Genomic DNA, 20038 nt, shown 5'->3' with positions numbered 1-20038 from the left:
CGCCCGGGGCTCCCGTCGCGTCCTTCCGCGGCGCGCGCCGGCCCCCGCCTCCCTCTCAGAAGCCCCCTGAACTGAGGATACTCTCCTTTTTGAGATCTAACCCCCCCGCCAGGGGCGCGGGGCAGGAGGGGGCGACGGCCCCCCGCCCCCTTGGCTAACGCCTAATTCTCGCCTTTGCCGGTGGCGAAGCCACCGCGCCGGAGGAGGGCGGCTCCCCCTTCCTGCGCCGCGTGGGGCCAGGGACCCCTGGGAGAGGGGCCAGCGACCCCCGGGCGAGGGGCCAGGGACCCCCGAGCCGGGCGAGGGGGGTTTTATTTCGGGTGGCGGCTCCCGGTGCCCGCGCGGGAGCGGGGGGCTGCCGAGGTGGGGGGGGGGGGGGCCCACGCCGGGGCCAGGGAAGAGCGTGAGGAGGAGGAAGGAGCGGTGAAGACAACGTGCGCCAAACCCACCCAAACCCCTGCCCCGGGGAGGAGGTGGGGAAAATGGGGAGCGACGCGGAGGGGGAGGATGAGGAGGGAGGTGGGCTGAAGATTCGGGTTTTATTTCTGATTTGATTGGCAATAAATTAAATTAAGTTCCCCCCGCGTCGAGGCCGTCCTGCCCGCGCCGGTGGCCCCGAGCGCCGCCCGTCCCGCCGAGCCCCCCGGGGTGTTCTGCCTCCCCCTGATGAGGATGAGGAGGGGGTGATGGCGTGGCTCCGGTGGGGCTCGGCTCAGCAGAGCCGCCGAGGCGCAGTGCCGGCTCCGGGAGGGGCGAGGCGGGGGCGAGGGGACAGGCTGGCGCAAAACATAATAACAATAATAATAATAATAATAATAATAATAAAAATACGGGTGAAGTGGGGTAGCGGGTCCCGCGAGCGAAGCCCTCGGCTCCGGCTGCGCGAACCTGCCCGTGGCTCAATCCTGGGGGGGGGGGAGGGGAAAAAACCCCATCCCCGGTGAGACCCGAGGTTCGGAGCCGGCCCCGAGCGGCTGCTCGAGAGCCGGAGACTGGCCAGAAAGTCAGCGGCCGGGCCGACGGCGGCGGCTCCCGGCACGGGGCGGCGGCGCCTCCCGCCGCGGTTACTGGTGACACGTCACCTTCGCCGCCTGGAAGTGGGGCCAGACCGCGAGCAGGTCCTGGGGCTGGTAGTGGTGAACCATCACGAGGCGGGAGAAGTGGCACTTGTCGTACTTGACCCAGTACATTCTGAAGGCGCCCCAGGGGCTCCTGGTGACGCTGACGCCCAGCGCGTGCAGGCAGATGCCCATGAAGGAATCCTCCATGTTGATGACGGGCAGAGTTTGGGCGACGTTGTAGATTTTACTGGCCAAATCCCCGGAGAGGACGTAGGCGGGCCCGCCGCAGTAGGGCGGGTACGTGTTGTTGGGGTACACCTCGTAGGGCACGTACCACTTGTAGGCCTTGCTGCGTATCGGCCCCGTGTTGCGGTAGATGTAGCCCGTCATGAAGTTCGCCTTGGGGGGCACCAGGAGCCGTTCCGCCAGGTAGCCCAGGTTGAGGAAGACGTCGTGGTCGGCCTTCACCACGTAGCTGGCGTTGGGGCAGTGCTTGCTCACCCACTCCATGCCCATCAGCGTCTTCAACGTCAGGTTGTTGTAGGTGTCCAAGAAGTCTTGCTGGAGGATGTCGTGGTGGAGGAGGCTCTCCTCCTCCAGCGCCGACGCCAGCGCCTGCCCGAACACCGGGTGGACGCCGACGAGGAAGAGGCGGAGCATGGAGATCCCCGGCACCGAGCTCTCGTTGCCCCAGGTTTGCCGGATGGCGTCCCTGGCACGTACGTCCCCCGGCTCCGTCACCACCAGCAGCACCAGGAAGGGCGTCTCGTTGCGGCACTTGTCGGGCTCGTTGAGGAGGAAGCGGTAGGGGTAGGGGTAGGGGGGCTGCAGCGGGTGCCGGGTGGGGGCCGGCTTGGCCGTGGTTTCGCCTCCCCGGTGGGGCACCCCCTGCTGCTGCTCGGCGGCGCCTTCGCGGGACAGGGCGGGGGCGGCGGTGATGGGTTCCTCGATGAAGCGCTGCACCCGCAGCCCCAGCAGCGCCAGCGCCAGCACGATGGGCAGCAGCAGCAGGCGCAGGCTCAGCTGGCACTTCATGGCTCCCGGTGCCATCTGGGGGGGAGACCCGGCGCCTCAGAGCGACGGCGGGCCCACCCAGCCGCTCGCCCGGCGCCCACCCAGCGCCCACCCAGCCGCTCGCCCGGCGCCCACCCACCCGCACCCTTAGCGCCCACCCAGCCGCTCGCCCGGCACCCACCCAGCGCCCACCCAGCCGCTTGCCCGGCGCCCACCCACCCGCACCCTTAGCACCCACCCAGCCGCTCGCCCGGCGCCCACCCAGCCGCTCCCTTAGCACCCACCCAGCCGCTCGCCCGGCGCCCACCCAGCCGCTCCCTTAGCACCCACCCAGCCGCTCGCCCGGCGCCCACCCACCCGCACCCTCAGCACCCACCCAGCTGCTCGCCCGGCGCCCACCCACCCGCTCCCTTAGCACCCACCCAGCCGCTCGCCCGGCGCCCACCCAGCCGCTCCCTTAGCACCCACCCAGCCGCTCGCCCGGCGCCCACCCAGCCGCTCACCCGGCGCCCACCCAGCCGCTCCCTTAGCACCCACCCAGCCGCTCGCCCGGCGCCCACCCACCCGCACCCTCAGCACCCACCCAGCTGCTCGCCCAGCGCCCACCCACCCGCTCCCTTAGCACCCACCCAGCCGCTCGCCCGGCGCCCACCCAGCCGCTCCCTTAGCACCCACCCAGCCGCTCGCCCGGCGCCCACCCAGCCGCTCCCTTAGCACCCACCCAGCCGCTCGCCCGGCGCCCACCCAGCCGCTCCCTTAGCACCCACCCAGCCGCTCGCCCGGCGCCCACCCAGCCGCTCCCTTAGCACCCACCCAGCCGCTCGCCCGGCGCCCACCCAGCCGCTCGCCCGGCGCCCACCCACCCGCAGCCTTAGCACCCACCCGCACCCTTAGCACCCACCCGCACCCTTAGCACCCACCCAGCTGCTCGCCCGGCGCCCACCCACCCGCTTGCCCAGCACCCACCCAGCTGCTCAGCACCCACCCAGCAAAACCCACTCCCTCAGCACCCAGCCACCCACTTGCTCTGTGCCCACCCACCCACTCGGCACCCAGCCACCCACTTGCTCTGTGCCCACCCACCCACTCGGCACCCAGCCACCCACTTGCTCTGTGCCCACCCACCCACTCGGCACCCAGCCGCCCACCCTGCGCCCACCCAGCTGCCCGCCCCACATGCCGGGGCCCCTCCAGCCCCGCACCCGCCAGCCGCTGCCGGGCCGAGCCGGGGGGGTCTGCGCCGGGCGCCCCCAGCCCCGTCAGTGCCCCCTCACCCACCCTGGCGCGGCCGGGCCCCCCCCGCCCCCGGCGCGGCCGCAGCGGGGCTGGGCACTGATAAGGGGTGTCGGGTGCGATAAGGGAGGGACCGCGAAGGCGTCACCCACCCCCCACACACCCCCCTCCCCCGCGGGGCCGGGGCGGGGACCCCGGGTGCTGCTGCCGGGACCCTGGCCTGGGGAGGGTCCTCACCTCGGGTGGGCTCGATGCCGTGGGGAGCAGCCCGGGAGGGACGATGGGACAGGACGGGGGGGCACAGAGGGGTCGGGGGGACCCCCAGGGAGGGGGCTGGGGGGGGTCAGAGAGAAATGGGGGGGGCCCGAGGGTGCAGAGAGGGGCGGGGGGAGCTCTGGAGTGCAGAGAGGGGTTCAAAGGGGGGCAGAGAAGGGTTGGGGGGCAGAGAGGGGTCCCGGGGGATCAGGGGATGGAAAGAGGTGCTTGGAAGGGAGATCCGGGGGGGGGGGACACAGGGGTCTGGGGGGCAGAGAGGGACTGGGAGTTTCTCAGGGGTGCAGAGAGGGGTCGGGGGGGACGGGGGGAGCAGAGAGGGGTCAGGGGAGATTTGGGGTGCAGAAAGGGGTCGGGGGGGCAGAGAGGGGTCAGGGGAGATTTGGGGTGCAGAAAGGGGTCGGGGGGGGCGGAGAGGGGTCAGGGGAGATTTGGGGTGCAGAAAGGGGTCGGGGGGGGCAGAGAGGGGTCAGGGGAGATTTGGGGTGCAGAAAGGGGTCGGGGGGGCGGAGAGGGGTCAGGGGAGATTTGGGGTGCAGAAAGGGGTCGGGGGGGGCGGAGAGGGGTCTCGGCCCCGGGAGCGGCTCTGGAGAAGAAGCTGCGCTCGGTCCCGAGGCCGGGGGGGTCGGGGGGTCCCGGGGAGCTCGGGGGGTCCCGGGGCCGGGGGGGTCGGGGGGTCCCTGGGGGTCCCGGGGGGCTCGGGGGGTCCCGGGGCCGGGGGATCGGGAGGTCCCGGGGAGGTCGGGGGGTCCCGGGGGGCTCGGGGGGTCACGGGGCCGGGGGGTCGGGGGGTCCCGGGGAGCTCGGGGGGTCACGGGGCCGGGGAGGTCGGGGGGTCCCGGGGAGGTCGGGGGGTCCCGAGGCCGGGGGGGTCGGGGGGTCCCGGGGGGTCGGGGGGTCCCGGGGCCGGGGGATCGGGGGGTCCCGGGGGGGTCGGGGGGTCCCGGAGCCGGGGGGTCGGGGGCTCCCGGGGCCGGGGGGGTCGGGAGGTCCCGGGGGGCTCGGGGGGTCCCGGGGCCGGGGGGGTCCTGGGGGACTCGGGGGGTCCCAGAGCCGGGCGGTCGAGGAGTCCCGGGGCCGGGGGATCGGTGGGTCCCGGGGGGCTCGGGGGTCCCGGAGGGCTCGGGGAGCTCGGGGGGTCCCGGGGCCGGGGGGATCGGTGGGTCCCGGGGGGCTCGAGGGGTGCCGGAGCCGGGAGAGTGTCGGTGCGGAGCTGCCCGCAGCCCCCGGGGGGTCCCAGAGCAGCGCCCCCCACGCGCCCAGCCACCCCGGGCACCCCAGCCAGTTAAACCAGTAAAACCAGTTGGGGGTCCTGCAGCCTGGCCCCGCCCGGTGGGAGTCGCAGGGGTCCCGGGGCCAAGAGCCTGGCTCTGCCCAGTTCCCCCAGTTCCCCTTGGGTGCAGCTCCCAGTTACCCCAGTTCCCCCAGTTCCCCTCGGGTGCAGCTCCCAGTTACCCCAGTTCCCCCAGTTCACCCCACGGCGCAGCTCCCAGCTCTGCCCGGTTCCCCCAGTTCCCCTCGGGTGCAGCTCCCAGTTACCCCAGTTCCCCCAATTCCCCTCGGGTGCAGCTCCCAGCTCTGCCCAGTTACCCCAGTTACCCCACGGCGCAGCTCCCAGTTACCCCAGTTCCCCCAGTTCCCCTCGGGTGCAGCTCCCAGTTACCCCAGTTACCCTAGTTCCCCACGGCGCAGCTCCCAGTTACCCCAGTTCCCCCAGTTCCCCTCGGGTGCAGCTCCCAGTTACCCCAGTTACCCTAGTTCCCCACGGCGCAGCTCCCAGCTCTGCCCAGTTCCCCCAGTTCACCCCACGGCGCAGCTCCCAGCTCTGCCCGGTTCCCCCAGTTCCCCTCGGGCGCAGCTCCCAGTTCCCCCAGTTACCCCAGTTCACCCTACGGCGCAGCTCCCAGCTCTGCCTGGTTCCCCCAGGTCGCGGCAGGTTATAGGTCCCGGCCCTGCCCAGTTTCCCAGTGACCTCCAGGCGAACCTCCTGGCCCTGCCCAGTTCTCCCAGTTCAGTTGCAGGTGCAGCTCCCGGCCCTGCCCTGTTGGCTCGGCCCACCCGCGGGCGCAGCTCCCGGCCCCTTCCCGGGGCTCGCAGGGTGCAGCGCTCGGCCCTGCCCAGTCCCTCCCAGTTAGCCCCCGGATCCGCAGCGCTCAGCCCTGCCCAGTCCATCCCAGTTATCCCCCGGATCCGCAGCGCTCGGCCCTGCCCAGTCCCTCCCAGTTAGCCCCCGGATCCGCAGCACTCCACCTTTCCCAGTCCATCCCAGTTATCCCCCAGATCCGCAGCGCTCCACCTTTCCCAGTCCATCCCAGTTATCCCCCAGATCCACAGCGCTCCACCTTTCCCAGTCCATCCCAGTTAGCCCCCAGATCCGCAGCGCTCCACCTTTCCCAGTCCATCCCAGTTATCCCCCAGATCCGCAGCGCTCCACCTTTCCCAGTCCATCCCAGTTATCCCCCAGATCCGCAGCGCTCCACCTTTCCCAGTCCATCCCAGTTATCCCCCAGATCCGCAGCGTTCCACCTTTCCCAGTCCATCCCAGTTATCCCCCAGATCCGCAGCGCTCCACCTTTCCCAGTCCATCCCAGTTATCCCCCAGATCCGCAGCGTTCCACCTTTCCCAGTCCATCCCAGTTATCCCCCGGATCCGCAGCGCTCCACCTTTCCCAGTCCATCCCAGTTAGCCCCCGGATCCGCAGCGCTCCACCTTTCCCAGTCCATCCCAGTTAGCCCCCGGATCCGCAGCGCTCCACCTTTCCCAGTCCATCCCAGTTATCCCCCAGATCCGCAGCGCTCCACCTTTCCCAGTCCATCCCAGTTAGCCCCTGGATCCGCAGCGCTCCACCTTTCCCAGTCCATCCCAGTTATCCCCCGGATCCGCAGCGCTCCACCTTTCCCAGTCCATCCCAGTTATCCCCCAGATCCGCAGCGCTTCACCTTTCCCAGTCCATCCCAGTGCCCACCCAGTTGGGCGCTCAGGCGATCCCAGTTTCCATGGGTGCCGCTCCCCTCCCTGCCCGATTCTCCTGCGACCCCTCTCCGCAGCTCCCAGCCCTTCCCAGTGGCTCCCAGTGGCTCCCAGTGGCCCCCAGTGGCTCCCAGCCCTTCCCAGTGGCTCCCAGTGGCTCCCAGCCCTTCCCAGTGGCTCCCAGTGGCCCCCAGTGGCTCCCAGCCCTTCCCAGTGGCTCCCAGTGGCTCCCAGCCCTTCCCAGCAGCTCCCAGTGGCTCCCAGTGGCCCCCAGTGGCCCCCAGTGGCTCCCAGCCCTTCCCAGCAGCTCCCAGTGGCTCCCAGTGGCTCCCAGTGGCTCCCAGCGGCTCCCCGCGCCGCTCACCCGCCCGTCGGTGCCTGGCGGCTCCCAGCACCTCCGCGGGCGCTGACGTAGCCCCGCCACCGCACCCCATGGACAAACTTCCTCCCCGCGGCCCCCCCGGCCGCGCGCCCCGCCTGACCCTGGGGGGCAGGGGCTGGGGGTCCCGACCCCCCCAACCGCCGCGGGGCCGCCGCCAGGGGCGCGGCCCAAACTGGGGGGTTTCAGCTGAAAAGAGCGTCTGTGGGGGCAGGTGTCAAAGCTCCCGGACCCCCCGGCCGAGCCCTGGGACCCCCAGCAGGGACCCTCCCCACAGCCGAGCTCCGGGACCCCCAGCAGGGACCCTCCCGGCCGAGCCCTGGGACCCCCAGCAGGGACCCCCCCGGCCGAGCTCCGGGACCCCCAGCAGGGACCCTCCCGGCCGAGCCCTGGGACCCCCAGCAGGGACCCCCCCGGCCGAGCCCTGGGACCCCCAGCAGGGACCCCCACAGCCGAGCTCCGGGACCCCCAGCAGGGACCCCCACGGCCGAGCTCCGGGACCCCCAGCAGGGACCCCCCCGGCCGAGCCCTGGGACCCCCAGCAGGGACCCTCCCCACAGCCGAGCTCCGGGACCCCCAGCAGGGACCCCCACGGCCGAGCTCCGGGACCCCCAGCAGGGACCCTCCCCACAGCCGAGCTCCGGGACCCCCAGCAGGGACCCCCACGGGCAAGCTCTGAGACCCCCCAAACCAGACCCACACGTTCAAGCTCCCCCCCCCACCAAAACAGACCCACGTGTCCGACCTCCAGGACCCCCAAAGGCCCACACGTGACCTCCCAGACCCCCAACAGCAACCCACATGGTTAAGATCTGAGACCCCCAACACGGGACCCCCCCAGGACGTGGCTGAGCTCCCAGACGCCCCCCCCCCCCCAAAGACCCACATTTCCGAGCTCCCACCCCCCCAATAGACCCACCTACCCAACCTCCCACCCCTCCCAGCCCCCAGCCCCCCACCACAGACCCTTAGACGGGAGCGGGTGGGACCCGGGGGGTCACAGCCTGCTGGGGGGCGCGAGGGGTGCCTGGGGGCAGTGGGGGGGGGGCGGGGGGTCCCCAGGAGCTCACGCTGCGTCGCTGCCTCCAGCCACGTACCGGGCACCAGTTGATGGGGACAAAGACCCGCTCAGGGACGTCACCCACGCGAGGGTGGGGCCCCGGGCACATCCCCGTCCCCATCTTCCTCATCCTCCTCATCCTCGTCCCCGTCCCCATCGCCCCCGCCCCCATCGTCCCCGTCCCCGGGTGCAGGGGGCTGCGCTTCCCGGCCTCGCGGGACCCCCTGACTGCCCTGACGCCCCCCCCCACCTGAGCCCCCACCTGAGCCCCCCCCCCGCACCCACTGCCCTATTTAAGCCCGGCCCAGCCCCTTCCCCTTCTCCCGGCCGGACCCTGCCCCAGTTTAGCCCCTCGTTTTGGTGGACCCGGCTCTGCCGCCCACCCTGGGGGTGCAGGGTCCTTGGGTGGAGGGCGACGAGCCCTGCGGGCCCCCCGGGGTGTTGGGGGGCGCCGGGGGGGGGGGGGGGGGCGCCAGCAGCCGGGTTTGCGGCGAGGTGGGGGGGGGGTCGCGACGCCGGCGGCGGGACGGGCCCGGGGTGCTGCGGCGGGGGCGGAGGAGCAGATGCAGAGAGGATCCAGGTCCTGTGGCCCCCCCCCCGCGCCCCCGGGACCCCCGAGCGCCCCCATCCCCTCCCACATCCCCAGGCCCCCAGAATGTCCCCAGTTCACCCCCCCCGGACCCCCATCGCCCCAGCCCCTCTCTCTCGGTGCCCAGAGCGCCCCCGATCCCCTCCCGGGACCCCAGAGCACCCCCCAAACCCCTGGTTCTCCGGCCGTGGGCTCCCCTGGCCCCTGTGACGGCAGCCGAGCCCCCCCCGGGGGCGGCCCCGCACGCCCCAGGACCCCCCACCCATGTCCTCCTGCTCCCCCGAACCGTGAGCCCCCCACCCCAAGGTGGCACCGAGCCCCTGCCGCAGGCAGGCAGCCCCCCCCCCCGACCGATCTGGGCCCCCCCAGACCCACTGAGAGCCCCACACGCCGCTGTTCCCACCAAGAAACTTTATTTGGATGCGGCTGCGGCGCCCCCCCCCCCCCCCCAAAAAAAAAAAGAGACCAAAGTAGTAAAAAAAACCACACAAAAAGTATAAAAATATACGTATGGAATGGCTAAAACCGCCCGCGGGGGTAAACGGGGGGCTGCCAGCGCACCCGGCCCCTCCGTCACCCCCCCGGGGATGGGGAGGGGGGCGCGGGGGGGTCCCCCCAGTTAATCCAGGGTGATGCCGACGGCGCCCAGCGCCTCCCCGACCCAGGGGGGGACCCGCTCCCGCGCCCCGTACATGGTGCTCATGAACTCCCGGACGAATTCGGGGAAGCGCTGGGCCAGGATGCTCTCCCGGATGGAGCCCATCAGGTTCAGCTGCGGGAGAAATGGAGGGGGGGGGGTTAAGGGGGAGGCCGGGACCCCCCCGAGCCCCCCCACCCCCCCTGAGCCCCCCGCCCCACCTGGTAGGCGATGTTGTGGATGGTGAGGTGGTGCAGGGCGGCCGTCTCGCTGCGGAGCAGGGCGTGCAGGTACGCGCGGCTGTGCCTGGGTGGGGGGCAGCGGGAGGGTCAGACCCCCACCCAGCCCCTCCGCCGACCCCTCCCCGAGCCCCCCGACCCACCGCCGGCACGTGGGGCAGCCGCAGCTCTCGTCGATGGGACGGAAATCTTGGGCGAATTGTTTGTTCTTCAGCTGGAGCGACCCCCAGGGGACCAGGGCCGAGCCGAAGCGCTGCGGGGAGGGGAGGGGGTCAGCGGTGGGGACCCCCCCCACCCCCAAACCGCCCCCCGCCCCCCCCCCGGAGCCTCCTACCGCCGTCCGCGTGGGGAAGACGCAGTCGAACATGTCGCAGCCCAGAGCGACGCAGACCACCAGGTCGGTGGCGTAGCTGCGGGGGGGAGCGGGCTCTGAGCGGGGTGGGGGGCCTGCCCCCCGCGTCCCCCCCGCCCCAGGGGCTCCGGGGGGGCGGCGGCGGCGGCGACCCCCCCAGGACCTACCCCACACCCATCAGGTATCGGGGCTTGTCGCGGGGCAGGCGGTCGGTGCTGAGCTTCACCATCCTCCAGAAGCGGTCCTTCTCCTCGCCCCCGCTCAGGCCCCCGATGGCGAAGCCGGGGACGTCCCGGCGGGTCATTTCTGGGGGGGGGGGGGGCTGTGAGCACCCCCCGAACCCCCCCCAGGAGCCTGCACCCCCCGAGCCCCCCCCAGGAGCCCCCCAGGAGCCTGGACCCCCTGAACACCCCCCCAGGAGCCCCCCAGGAGCCTGGACCCCCTGAACACCCCCCGAGGAGCCTGGACCCCGCAACCGCCCCCCAGGAGCCCGGTGGAGGGGGGGAGCGGGAGGAAGAATGGGAGGATGATGGGGAGCGGGAGGAAGGCAGGAAAGAGAACGAGGCTGAGGAGCAGGAGGAAGGCAGGGAAGGGGAGGATGAGGCTGAGGAAGAGGAGGAGGAGCGGGAGGAAGGCGGGGAAGGGGAGGATGAGGCTGAGGAAGAGGAGGAGGAGCGGGAGGAAGGCGGGGAAGGGGAGGATGAGGCTGAGGAGCGGGGAGGAAGGCAGGGAAGGGGAGGATGAGGCGGAGGAAGAGGAGGAGGAGCGGGAGGAAGGCGGCCCTGCTACCTTCCAGGCACTGGGCGCGCAGGGCCGGGTCCAGCCCGCCCTGGATGATGGCGAAGAGGTGCTGCCGCTCGGGGTGGCGGTTGGCGGCGATGCAGCGGTCGAGCCAGCGGACAGACCTGCGGACGGGGTGGGGGGGTGTCAGGGCCGGGGGGGGGTGTGTCCTGGGGGGGCCGGGGGGGCTCTGGAGGGGTCCCCGACCTGTGCATGGCCTCCTCGACGCGCGGCCCCGTCGTGGTGCTGCTCACCACGTCGTCCAGCTGCATCATGATGTCGGCGCCTGCGGGGGGTGGGGAAATCTCAGGACCACCCCCCCCGATTTTGGGGGTTCACCCCCGCTCCCCCCCCCCCCCGACTCACCCAGGGCGTTCTGGATCTCGATGGCCTTCTCGGGGCTGAGCAGGATCTCCTCCCCGCCGTAGGGGGAGCGGAAGCGGACCCCCTCCTCCGTCACCTCCGACAGCTCCACCAGAGACACCATCTGGAAGCCCCCGCTGTCCTGGGGGGAGGGAAGGGTTCGGGGGGGGACACACCCCGATAACGGGGGGGGATGCCCCACACCCCCGGAGAAGGGGGACGCTGGGGGATTGGGAACCCCCACGGTTGTGGGGAGGGGGTCAGGGCAGCTGGGGGTCCTTGGGTGGGGGGGTCTGCAGGGGGTGCCTCCCCTGCAGTGGGGGTTCTGGGGGGTCTCTGCCCCCCGAGGTTGAGGTCTGGGGGGCATCCCTTCCCCCTTAGGTGGGGGGTTTCCCTGCCCAGGGGAGTCTGGGGGGGGGTGTCCCTCCTCTCTAAATGGGGGTCGGGGGTGTCTTCCCCCCCCGGTGGGGGTCTGTGGTCTCCCCCTGCCAGGGGTGGGTCTGGAGGGGTACCCCTTCCTGCCCCCCACAGGTGCAGGTCAGGGGGTGTCCCTCCCCCCTAGGTGGGGGTCTGGGGCCTCCCCCCCCCATGGGTGTCCCAGGCCCTCCCTCACCGTCAGCAGGTTGTGGGGCCAGTCCATGAAGCCGTGGAGGCCCCCGGCACGTCGCACCAGCTCTGGACCCTGCGGCGGGACGGGGGGGGTCACATCGGGGGGCCGGGGGGAGCGGGGGGACCCAGCCCCGGGGCTTGCGGACCCCAGGGGGCGGGGCTACACCGCTTGGGGGCGGGGCCATCCCGACACCTCTCCCATGGTATAAGCCTCGTGAGGCGTGGCCAACCTGGGACTGGGGGCGCGGTCACGGCGTGGAGGCGTGGCCACCCAGGGAGAGGGGGTCTCGGGGCGTGGCCATCCTGTGATGGAGGCGTGGCCAACGCAGTGGTGGGGCGTGGCCTCCCCGTGCCCGCCGCTTCCCGCCGGCTGCGGGCGGCCCCTCCCCCGGCCCCGGCGGCCCCTCCCGATCCCGGTTCCCCCCCCGCCCCCCCGCCGCGGCAGCGCTCACCGGCTGCGTGCCCAGGTGGTAGGTGTTGCCGAGACAGATGCGGCAGCCGAGCGCGGCGAGCTGGGCCGCCGTGATGCCCTTGGCGGTACCGCGGGTACCCACGGGCATGAAGACGGGGCAGGGGACGGGGCCGTGTGGCAGCCGCAACTCGCCGGCCCGCGCCCGGCTCCGCCCGCACTCCGCCGCCACCCGCAGCAGCGGCCCCGGGCCCGGCCCCGCCGCCATGGGCGCCGCCATCTTCCCGCTCTCCCACGTGACGCGCGCTTCCGGCCGCCTCCCGCGTCCCGCCGGAAGTGGTCGTAACCACGGGCAACGCGGCCGCCATGTTGGGGTTTCGGCCTCGGCAGGGGGGATGGACGGACGGACAGACACACACACACACTCCCCCTCCTCCGGTCCCCGTGTCCCTCGGAAGAGACCCCCGCCCTACTCTCCCATGTGCCTCGTGGAGAGCCTCCTCTTCCCCTCCTCCGTGATCCCTGGGAAAGCCCCCTCCTTACCCTTGTGACCCCTGGATAGAGCCCCCTCCTCTGCCCTCTGTCCCTGGGAGAGCCCCCTCCTCCGATCCCCTATGTCCCCCATGGACAGCCCCGTCCCCTGGTCCTTATGTCCCCCAGGGAGAGCCCCCTTCTCTGCCCCCTGTCCCTGGGGACAGCCCCCTCCTCTGGTCCCGAAGCCCCCCAGGGAGAGCCCTCTCGCCCGGCCCCTTGCCCTTGGGCAGACCCCCCTCCCCTAGTCCCGAAGACCCCCGGGGGAAGCCTCCTCCTCCACGCCCTGCCTCAGTTTCCCCTCACACAACAGCTCCATCTCTCCTGTCGCAATATTCCGTCCCAGCTGCACCTGGGTTTTCACCCCAGGGTCCCTCATCCCCCGCACCGTGAAAGCCCTGAGCAGGTCTGAGCACAGAGGGACCCCCTTCCCATCACCCATTAGCACCCCATTTTTCCCCTGGGGCTGGTCCTGGGCGGTGTTAAGCTCATGTCAGGATGGTGGAGGGTCCAGTGGGGGCAGCACCTCGGCCCTCATGCGTGGGAAGCCTGAGCTGGGGAAATATTCCCTGTTTTGATATAAATGGTTATTTTTGTTTCTCCAGACTCTGCTGTAATCAGCTCCCGGTGCGAGGGAGGCGAGCGTGCCAGCTCGGCGCGTGGGAAACCGCCCGCCTAAAGGAGGTAACGTCCCCTGGGAAGAGCCAGGCGTTCCCGAAATGGATGCACGGGGTGGAGAGTTTACAACTGGGGGGGCTCTGCCTTCCCAGTCTGACCACTGGCTGGGGCAGGGGACCTTAACTGGTGAGGGGGAGGAGGCAAGGGACGTGCCCCCTGGTTCGGTAAAACAGGAGCGTCCTGTTAGAAATTCCCTAGAAAACAAATTAAAATGACCTTCAGGAGCGATCCGGCAGCCCTGCCGTCACCGCGGCTGCCGCGTGCCGCGCCGTGAGGCTGTGCCGGGATCCCCGGCAGCCTGCGACCCGGCTGTGGTGATGAACTCGTTGTAGCGTTAATGAGCCGGATGAGGGATGGACGCTCCGGGAAGTGGAGGGATGCGCAGCCTGGCTCCGATGGAGCGAATCTGGGCGAATCCCCCCTGGAGCCGTGTCACCTGCGCCTGGGTCAGCGGAGCCTGGAGCAGCCCGGCCCGCCGGCAGCTGATCCCAGCCCCTCCTCGCCTGCTCTCCCTCCTGAAACGCGGGGCTTTTATCTCAGAAATCTCACTGGGAATCTGGTAATCGACTCGTTGCGCGCAGCGAGGGATTTAATTACCCTTTCCCAGAGCGGGGAAGAGGAAGGCAAAGCAGCCGCTGGCCTCGCTGCCGCCAGCTTCCCTCCCCGCTCCTCCCTCTGCATCGCGAAGCCCTGCCGGTGGCTCGGTGGGTCCGCGGCTCCCTCCCTCCCTCGCTGCCCCTCTCCCTGCCGGCAGCTCCCGCGGGGGCGGCTCGGCTGTTTCGGAGCCAAACGCTTGAGTCCAGATTATGGTAATGCCGGTGGGTTTGAATAACCCGGAGCCGCGAGCGGGTTCCTTCGGGTGACAGGGACACGAATGCTCCCCCCGACCTGCTGCGGTTGTGTCCGGGGCCGCAGCGCGGGGGTGCAGCAGGGACACAACCCCCCAGTTTTCCTGGTTTTGGGACAGGCTGCTTCTGGCACCCGTTTCCCCTCGCCCCGTGTGGGATGTGGGGCTGGGGATGAGCCAGTTTCTCTGTGGTGTCCCAGTCGCAGCTCATCTGTGTCCGAAACGGCCACTTTTCATCCTGAACAGGCGCAGGGGTGAGTTTGGGAAATGCTGTCCCGCCCAGGAGTGGCTTTCGGAGCTTGCTCACCCATGGGGACCCCAGAAATGGGGCTGTCCCCCCCACTCCGGTGACACCGGGACCATCCCACAGTGCCGCGAGCCCCGGGGCTGGACGGGAGGGTCACGCCACGCCGGCGCCGCGGCGTCCGGAGCCCTGCTGATCCCTGTCTTCTCCTTCCCTTATCGCAGCTGGAAGATGGATGCGGTGCAAGCCGGCCAGACCGAGCCCGCGGCCCCGCGGCAGCCGGAGGCGCAGGAGCGACCGAACCGGCGGACGGTGGATCGGCTCAGCCCGGAGCTCCGGACGGAGAAATACATCCTGCTGAGCATGGACGGGAAGCTGCTGGGACCGGAGCTGAGCCGGATCCGGAGCGGTACGGACAGCGGGAGGGAGGGATTCCCCCAGGAAGGGGGGTCTGCCCCCCCCAGTTCATGCTCTGGTCCGTGCTGGGAAGCTCTGGGGGGGTTTTCCTCACCCCAGCTGGATTTGGGGATGTCCCCATCACCCTGAAATCCAGGCTCTGCTGCGTTCAGAGCGGGATGTGGCACTGCCCTGAGGTGTTTTTTGGGCGTTGGGGGATTCTTTGCCTCCCTGAATCGCGAGACAAGCCCCAGGAAGGGCCATCCAGGGGCTGACGGTGCCTTTTCCCCCCGTCCCTGCCCCAGAGATGGCCCTGCCGCTGGAGCGGCCCCAGGACCTCCCCTCCAGCTACCTCCGCCACCAGCGCCGCTCCCTGCCCACCCTCCCGCTGGCTCCGGGACCCCAGACCCCTGCCGAGCTCAGGTAGGCGACACTGCCGGCACTTCCCGGTGATGGGGCGCCGAGAGCCGGTGTTTGGGGTCCTGATTTCTCCCCCACACCCCCCTTGTCTCTTCCAGGAGCAGCTCGGACGTCCTCTGTGCCGGCCGCTTCCCGGCAGGACTCAGCCGGTTGGTGACTGGGATGCAGACCCCGGTCTCGCCGCGACGCCGGGGCAGCCCGTCGGCACCAGAGAGCGACCGCGGGGATGCGGGGCGGTGAAGGGAGCCCCTGGCATGCAACGGGTCCCCCGGTCGGACGATGCCGTTGGGCGAAGGTGTGAAATAAAGACCCCCAAAGCAACGGCTGTGGCTGGGCTCTTGGGGCTGGGGGTCCCCACGGGGTGGGGGGCCAGGGGGTCCCGGGGCGGCGTAGGGGGCGTGGGGGGTGGGGTGTTGGTCCGGCCCCGGGGCCTCCCCTCCGGGGCTGCCGTCGGTAATGCGCACCTACACGGGGGTTTACGGTCGCCGGGCTGTGCCCGGGAAAGGCGGGAAGGACTAAAGCAGCCAATCGGCTGTCAGGGATTGTTGATTGACAGCCGGCTGGCGAATGGCGAGATGGTTTTCTCCCCCAGCTTCCCTCCGATTCCACTCGGCGGCTAGGTTGGTCAATCTGGTGGAGTGGCAGGCGCGCTGTCCAATGAGAGGGAGGGCGGGTAGGGAGAGGCGGGCGACCTCCCCTCGGTCTCTTTCGGGTAGCGATTCGCTAGCTTTTCAGAACGGCAGTCGTCTCTACCAATGAAATGGCAGGAGCGACGTAGCGGGGCGGGAGCTACAGGGGCACCGCCTCAGCTGACAGAGCAACTCCGCCTTCCATTGGCCTGTAGGCATGAGCGACGCGGGGGGAGACCAATGGAACGGCAGGGAAGGAGGCGAAGCTTTGTTGGTCCCGCCCTTCCCGCTGATTGATAACCCGCCGCTCCTCTCCGCTCGGCCAGTTTCTCTGATTGACGGCCGAGGCGGCCAATGGCCGCGCCGCCTGAGGGGAGCGGGGCGGGCCGGGCGGAGCGGCGCCCCGGGGGTGTCGCCAGTGCCGGATGAGGAGACTCTGAGGGGAAGTTTGGCCGCCGCCGCCGCGGGCCCTGCGAGGAGGAGCCGCCGCCGGGAGAGCGGGAGAGTGGGCGTCCCCCCACCGCCCCCCGCGCCGCCATGGGGAACCGGGGCATGGAGGAGCTGATCCCGCTGGTGAACAAGCTGCAGGACGCGTTCAGCTCCATCGGGCAGAGCTGCCACCTCGACTTGCCGCAGATCGCCGTGGTGGGCGGCCAAAGCGCGGGCAAGAGCTCGGTGCTGGAGAACTTCGTGGGCCGGTGAGTCGCGGGGCGGCGGGGAGGGGCGGGCGGGGCGTACGGTGACGGCGGCGCCGCCGCTACGCCACTGGCGTAAGCGCGCTTCGTGAATACCGCCTGCGTAGGGCGCGGCCTGAGGGACCCCCCCCCCGGCGCTACGGAGGCCTCTACGCAAATTGCGGAGTGCCCCGGCGGCCTGCTCCCCCTCGCCCCGCCGTGTCCTACGAACTTAGCGTAAGGGGCGGACCCAGGGGGGAGCGGGTCACCGGCAGCCCCTTACGCCGGTAGCGTAGGCGGGGATTCGGGCCGCGGCCGGCGCGCACGGCGCTGGCGTAAGGGGTTTCTGTGAATACCGGAGCGGGGGGCTCCCGCTGCGGAAGGGCCCCCCGGGCCGGGGATGCGCGGCCACGGCAGGCCCGCCGCACCGGAGCCCCGCACCGTCTCCCGAGCAGCGAGGCACCGGTGGTGCCATGGCCATGGAGGATGCCGCCAGGCAGGTGAGCCTCCCACGGGCCTCCCGCCCGCCATGGAGCCTCGTCCTGCTGCGTGTCGGCGCCTCGGGATCCTCCCGTGACGCCCGGGGAGTGATGCCCGGCACGAGGAGGAGCCGGAGCAGTGGGAGCAGCTGATGTCGAAGCACCAGGACACTAAACCAGAGCGCTGGCAAAGTGGGGGCACATCCCTTCGCCCCTGTCGCTCCCCATCGCCGCCGTCGGTGCGAGTGCCTTTGCTTGCAGAGGCTTAATGCCGGGTCACGCCATGAAGACACTTCTGTTTGCAGGCTGATAGGCCCGGGCCCGCGGTCCTTCCTGCGCCTGGGTCTCGGTGGCCTGCTCGTGTCGGCGACGTGTGCTCTCGAGATAGGGCCAAGCACTTGGCCAGAGGCGTCGGGGCTGGTTGGTGCGTGTGGGATAAGGCAAGGCCACAAGCTTGACACCCAGCCTGGGGTGTGAAGGAGAACATGTCTGCCCTGATAACGGGGGGAGCAGAGCCGGTTTCGCCCCACACAAACACTGCAGGGTTTAAAAATCTTGCCGGGCGCTTTCGAAATCCTCCGGAGTTACTAATAACTTCTGCTTCCGCACCAAAGTGCCGCGAGCGGAGTCGCTTCTTCAGCCTTCTCCAACCTTTTGTCTCTCCCTCCGCGGCCCTTCCCGGGGACGGCCGGGTGATTAACGGCTCGGCTCGGGGCTGGTCTTCGTTTCCTTGGGCGCTTGCTCTGTCCGTGGGGTGAGGAGCTGTTGTCGTCGCTGGATTCTTCCCGCTTTGCTCCCGTCCTCGCCTGCCCCTCGATCTGGGGCTGCTTCTTGCTCCATCTACATCACGCAACGGGGTTCCCGGCCCGGCTGGGGTCGATGCTGTAATACGAACAATAGCGGCTTTCCTGTGACGTCATTCCATCCTGACACGGGCCGGCGCGGATCTTGTCACGGACAGAGCGGCGGCGTCTCGATCCCGCTCTTCCACAGCGTCTGGCGGTCGCTGCGATCGGAACATGAACCTTCCCAAAGCAGTACCCCCGGCCGTTTTTCTGACGTTTCAGGCTTTTTTCTTGCAGTGTCGTGGTTGCTGCGGTGTCGTGGTTGCTGCGGCGACGCGCCGGCGGTTCCCTTTCAGGCGTCGTTCGCAAGCGCCGCCTGAGTTTTCTCCTGCTTTCTGCCGCTGGCTTCGTTTCGCTCGTGGAACGTTCCTCCCGAGCGGCGAGGTCGGGATCCCGAGCGATCCGTCAGCTGACGCGATCTGCCTTTCCTTTTATCCTCGCGCACGTCGCATTCGTGGCGCGGATTTGCGGCCGGGGATGCTTTTTCAGCCTGGTGTTGTTAGCTTGGGAGGGAGAGGAGGAGTTGGCCCGACCAGCGGGGCTCAAACACCCCCAGGACTAAGCTCACATCTGAGCTTTGCTAAGCCTCGCTGCAGCTGGGGTTGAAACGCTCAAGTTATTCCTAAATCGCTGCCGGTGCAAATTTTGGTGGTTTCTAATTATGGTGCTACTGGAAAACCGGCCCCGGTAATTAAAAATCTTTGTTTTGGGGTGTTGAAGTCTCCATCAGAAGCTTTTAATACAGGCTTAATGTGCTCTGCAGACAGCTGGGGTCTGGATCAGAGGGTTTTCTGCGAGGCTGAACCCGCGTGCGGTTGTCTCTGTAACTGGGGACCTTTCGCTCCCACCCCATGGCGCTGGCTTCGTTCCGCGGCTCGTGTTAACGACGGGGTAATTAGCTCAGCCCTGCCTCGGCAGCAGCGCTCTCCAGCCCTCGGCTTGGCAGCACCGGCCTCTCGCCGCCTCCCGCTCCGTAAAGCCTCGCTTTCCCTCCGCGCCTATTGAATTATTTGGGAATACGATAACGAGGACGATAGATTATCGTTACGCCCTCTTAGAACCGCCCTGCGTGATAATTTGGGGGTGAATAGCCCCGAAACGGCTCGCCCGTTCCCGCGGTTGGGTAGGCACCGCCTGCGTATCTCGGCGCCGTCGGAGGTGCCCGTCCCGGCGCTCGCGGCCGGGTTTTAAGCCGCGCCGGCGGCATCGAGCGTTCCCGCGGGACGGATGGCGGCGGTGAGCGCCGAGGCCTCGAGGCTGTTCCGACCGTCGCAACGAACCAGCCGCGCCGCGTGAAGCTCGCTCTAGATTCCAAGCTGAATCCATCGAGCTTCTGTGCTCTGCGCGTGCGAGCCGTGTTTTCATCCATGAGAGCTTTTCCGCCTGGAGCCGAGGGGCCGATTTTGAGCCCACGAATGCACAGAGGGACGTGCTGCTGCCATTGGGAAGGAAGCTGGGCTTAAAACCCGGGGCGATCTCTGGCCGAGGAACCAGGTGTTGCTCTTGGAGTCATCTCTGGTGGTTTTCCTCGGCAAAACGGGGTGGAAACGCAAAAGTTTCCATGTGGAATGGTTTTCCTTATGGGAACTGCCTGTAAGATGTAGCTTCCCGGTGGGATGTTGGCAGCCAAAGGGTGGGAGACACCTCCGTGAAGCGTTTAGCTTCGAGTTGGAGGTGAATAAATGACATGGAGGAAGTAGGACCGTGCTTTGCAGCTTGCTCCAGCCGCTGCGATTTCCCCTTGCGGCAGGTCTTGCTGCTCCCGCACGCTAACGAAGGCTTCCCGATGGGACGCAGGAGGCCTTCCCCGCCAGCTAACCACGTTTCCTTCTGGAAACAGCTGGTTAGAAGTGGGCGGTGGCAGTTATTTTTGCCGATCTCCCCTCGCTTTTGCAGCTGGTTGACCTTTATTCTTGGCTTTTCTGACCCATTGGGAAGGTGTAGAGCCTCCGTAGGAAGCCCGACTCCAGCGGTGCTTCAAGCCCGGCAGCCCATCTCCTGTAACGAGCCGCGCTGTGTTCTTCGGCGACGCGTCCCGGTCCCCTGCGTGCCGCCGAGGCTCGGCCAGCGAGGCAGAGAGCGGGACGGGAGGCCGACGGGGCGCTTTTGGCTCACTCCCACGCCTTATCTTATTTCCCCCTTTCGAAGAGCCGCAGGGAAAGACGTCGTTCCCTCTTCGGCATAAGTCATTCTGGTTGGTTGTGGTTGGGGCGAACGCGTGTTGACGTCGATAAGGCGTCAGTGGGGGGTCTGGGTCTGTGCTCTGCGCCCGGCCCCGCTGAGGTGGGTTATTTAACTGTTTAACAAAGCCTAAATACAGGCTTTT

General features: G+C 69.5%; 4 protein-coding genes across 9 annotated transcripts in view; 2 read left to right on the top strand and 2 right to left on the bottom strand.

Annotated features, from left to right (window-relative positions):
- Positions 1 to 815: 815 nt before the first annotated feature.
- Positions 816 to 3640, bottom strand: LOC135310091 (beta-1,3-galactosyltransferase 2-like). Its single transcript, XM_064437111.1, has 2 exons — positions 3546 to 3640; positions 816 to 2111 (listed from the first exon to the last, which is right to left on the bottom strand). The coding sequence occupies exon 2, from the start codon at positions 2109 to 2111 to the stop codon at positions 1065 to 1067; it is 1047 nt and encodes a 348-aa protein (XP_064293181.1). The 5' UTR covers positions 3546 to 3640; the 3' UTR covers positions 816 to 1064.
- Positions 3641 to 8972: 5332 nt separating this feature from the next.
- On the bottom strand, positions 8973 to 12280 carry QTRT1 (queuine tRNA-ribosyltransferase catalytic subunit 1). Its single transcript, XM_064437147.1, has 10 exons — positions 12013 to 12280; positions 11565 to 11633; positions 10955 to 11093; positions 10796 to 10874; positions 10598 to 10713; positions 9976 to 10114; positions 9791 to 9866; positions 9600 to 9709; positions 9439 to 9523; positions 8973 to 9352 (listed from the first exon to the last, which is right to left on the bottom strand). Exons 1-10 carry the CDS (start codon positions 12247 to 12249, stop codon positions 9200 to 9202), a joined length of 1203 nt encoding a protein of 400 aa, XP_064293217.1. The 5' UTR covers positions 12250 to 12280; the 3' UTR covers positions 8973 to 9199.
- LOC135310118 (uncharacterized) lies at positions 11883 to 15397 on the top strand. 3 transcript variants are annotated; one of them, XM_064437148.1, is made up of 6 exons: positions 11883 to 12030; positions 13106 to 13184; positions 13401 to 13737; positions 14494 to 14678; positions 14971 to 15088; positions 15184 to 15397. In XM_064437148.1, the coding sequence occupies exons 3-6, from the start codon at positions 13532 to 13534 to the stop codon at positions 15323 to 15325; spliced, it is 651 nt and encodes a 216-aa protein (XP_064293218.1). In that variant the 5' UTR covers positions 11883 to 12030; positions 13106 to 13184; positions 13401 to 13531; the 3' UTR covers positions 15326 to 15397. The 3 variants fall into 3 exon arrangements, with proteins under 3 accessions (XP_064293218.1, XP_064293220.1, XP_064293219.1); XM_064437149.1 differs by lacking the exon at positions 11883 to 12030 and adding an exon at positions 12332 to 12906; XM_064437150.1 differs by lacking the exon at positions 13401 to 13737 and having other exon boundaries at positions 11888 to 12030.
- A 702-nt stretch (positions 15398 to 16099) lies between these two features.
- Positions 16100 to 20038, top strand: part of DNM2 (dynamin 2) — a 34318-nt gene continuing 30379 nt past the window's right edge. For 3 of the 4 annotated variants that reach the window (XM_064437242.1, XM_064437241.1, XM_064437239.1), the window contains exon 1: positions 16101 to 16412. In XM_064437242.1, coding sequence (XP_064293312.1) covers positions 16252 to 16412 — 161 coding nt within the window. In that variant the 5' untranslated portion in view covers positions 16101 to 16251. Of the gene's footprint in view, positions 16413 to 20038 lie in introns of all 4 variants that reach the window. The other variant, XM_064437240.1, reaches the window with a different exon arrangement.

The sequence above is a fragment of the Phalacrocorax carbo genome, chromosome 30, assembly GCF_963921805.1.
Source record: "Phalacrocorax carbo chromosome 30, bPhaCar2.1, whole genome shotgun sequence".
Classification (NCBI taxonomy): Eukaryota; Metazoa; Chordata; class Aves; order Suliformes; family Phalacrocoracidae; genus Phalacrocorax; species Phalacrocorax carbo.
Note: the sequence above shows the minus strand (reverse complement) of the source record. Positions and strands in the feature narration are given on the sequence as shown.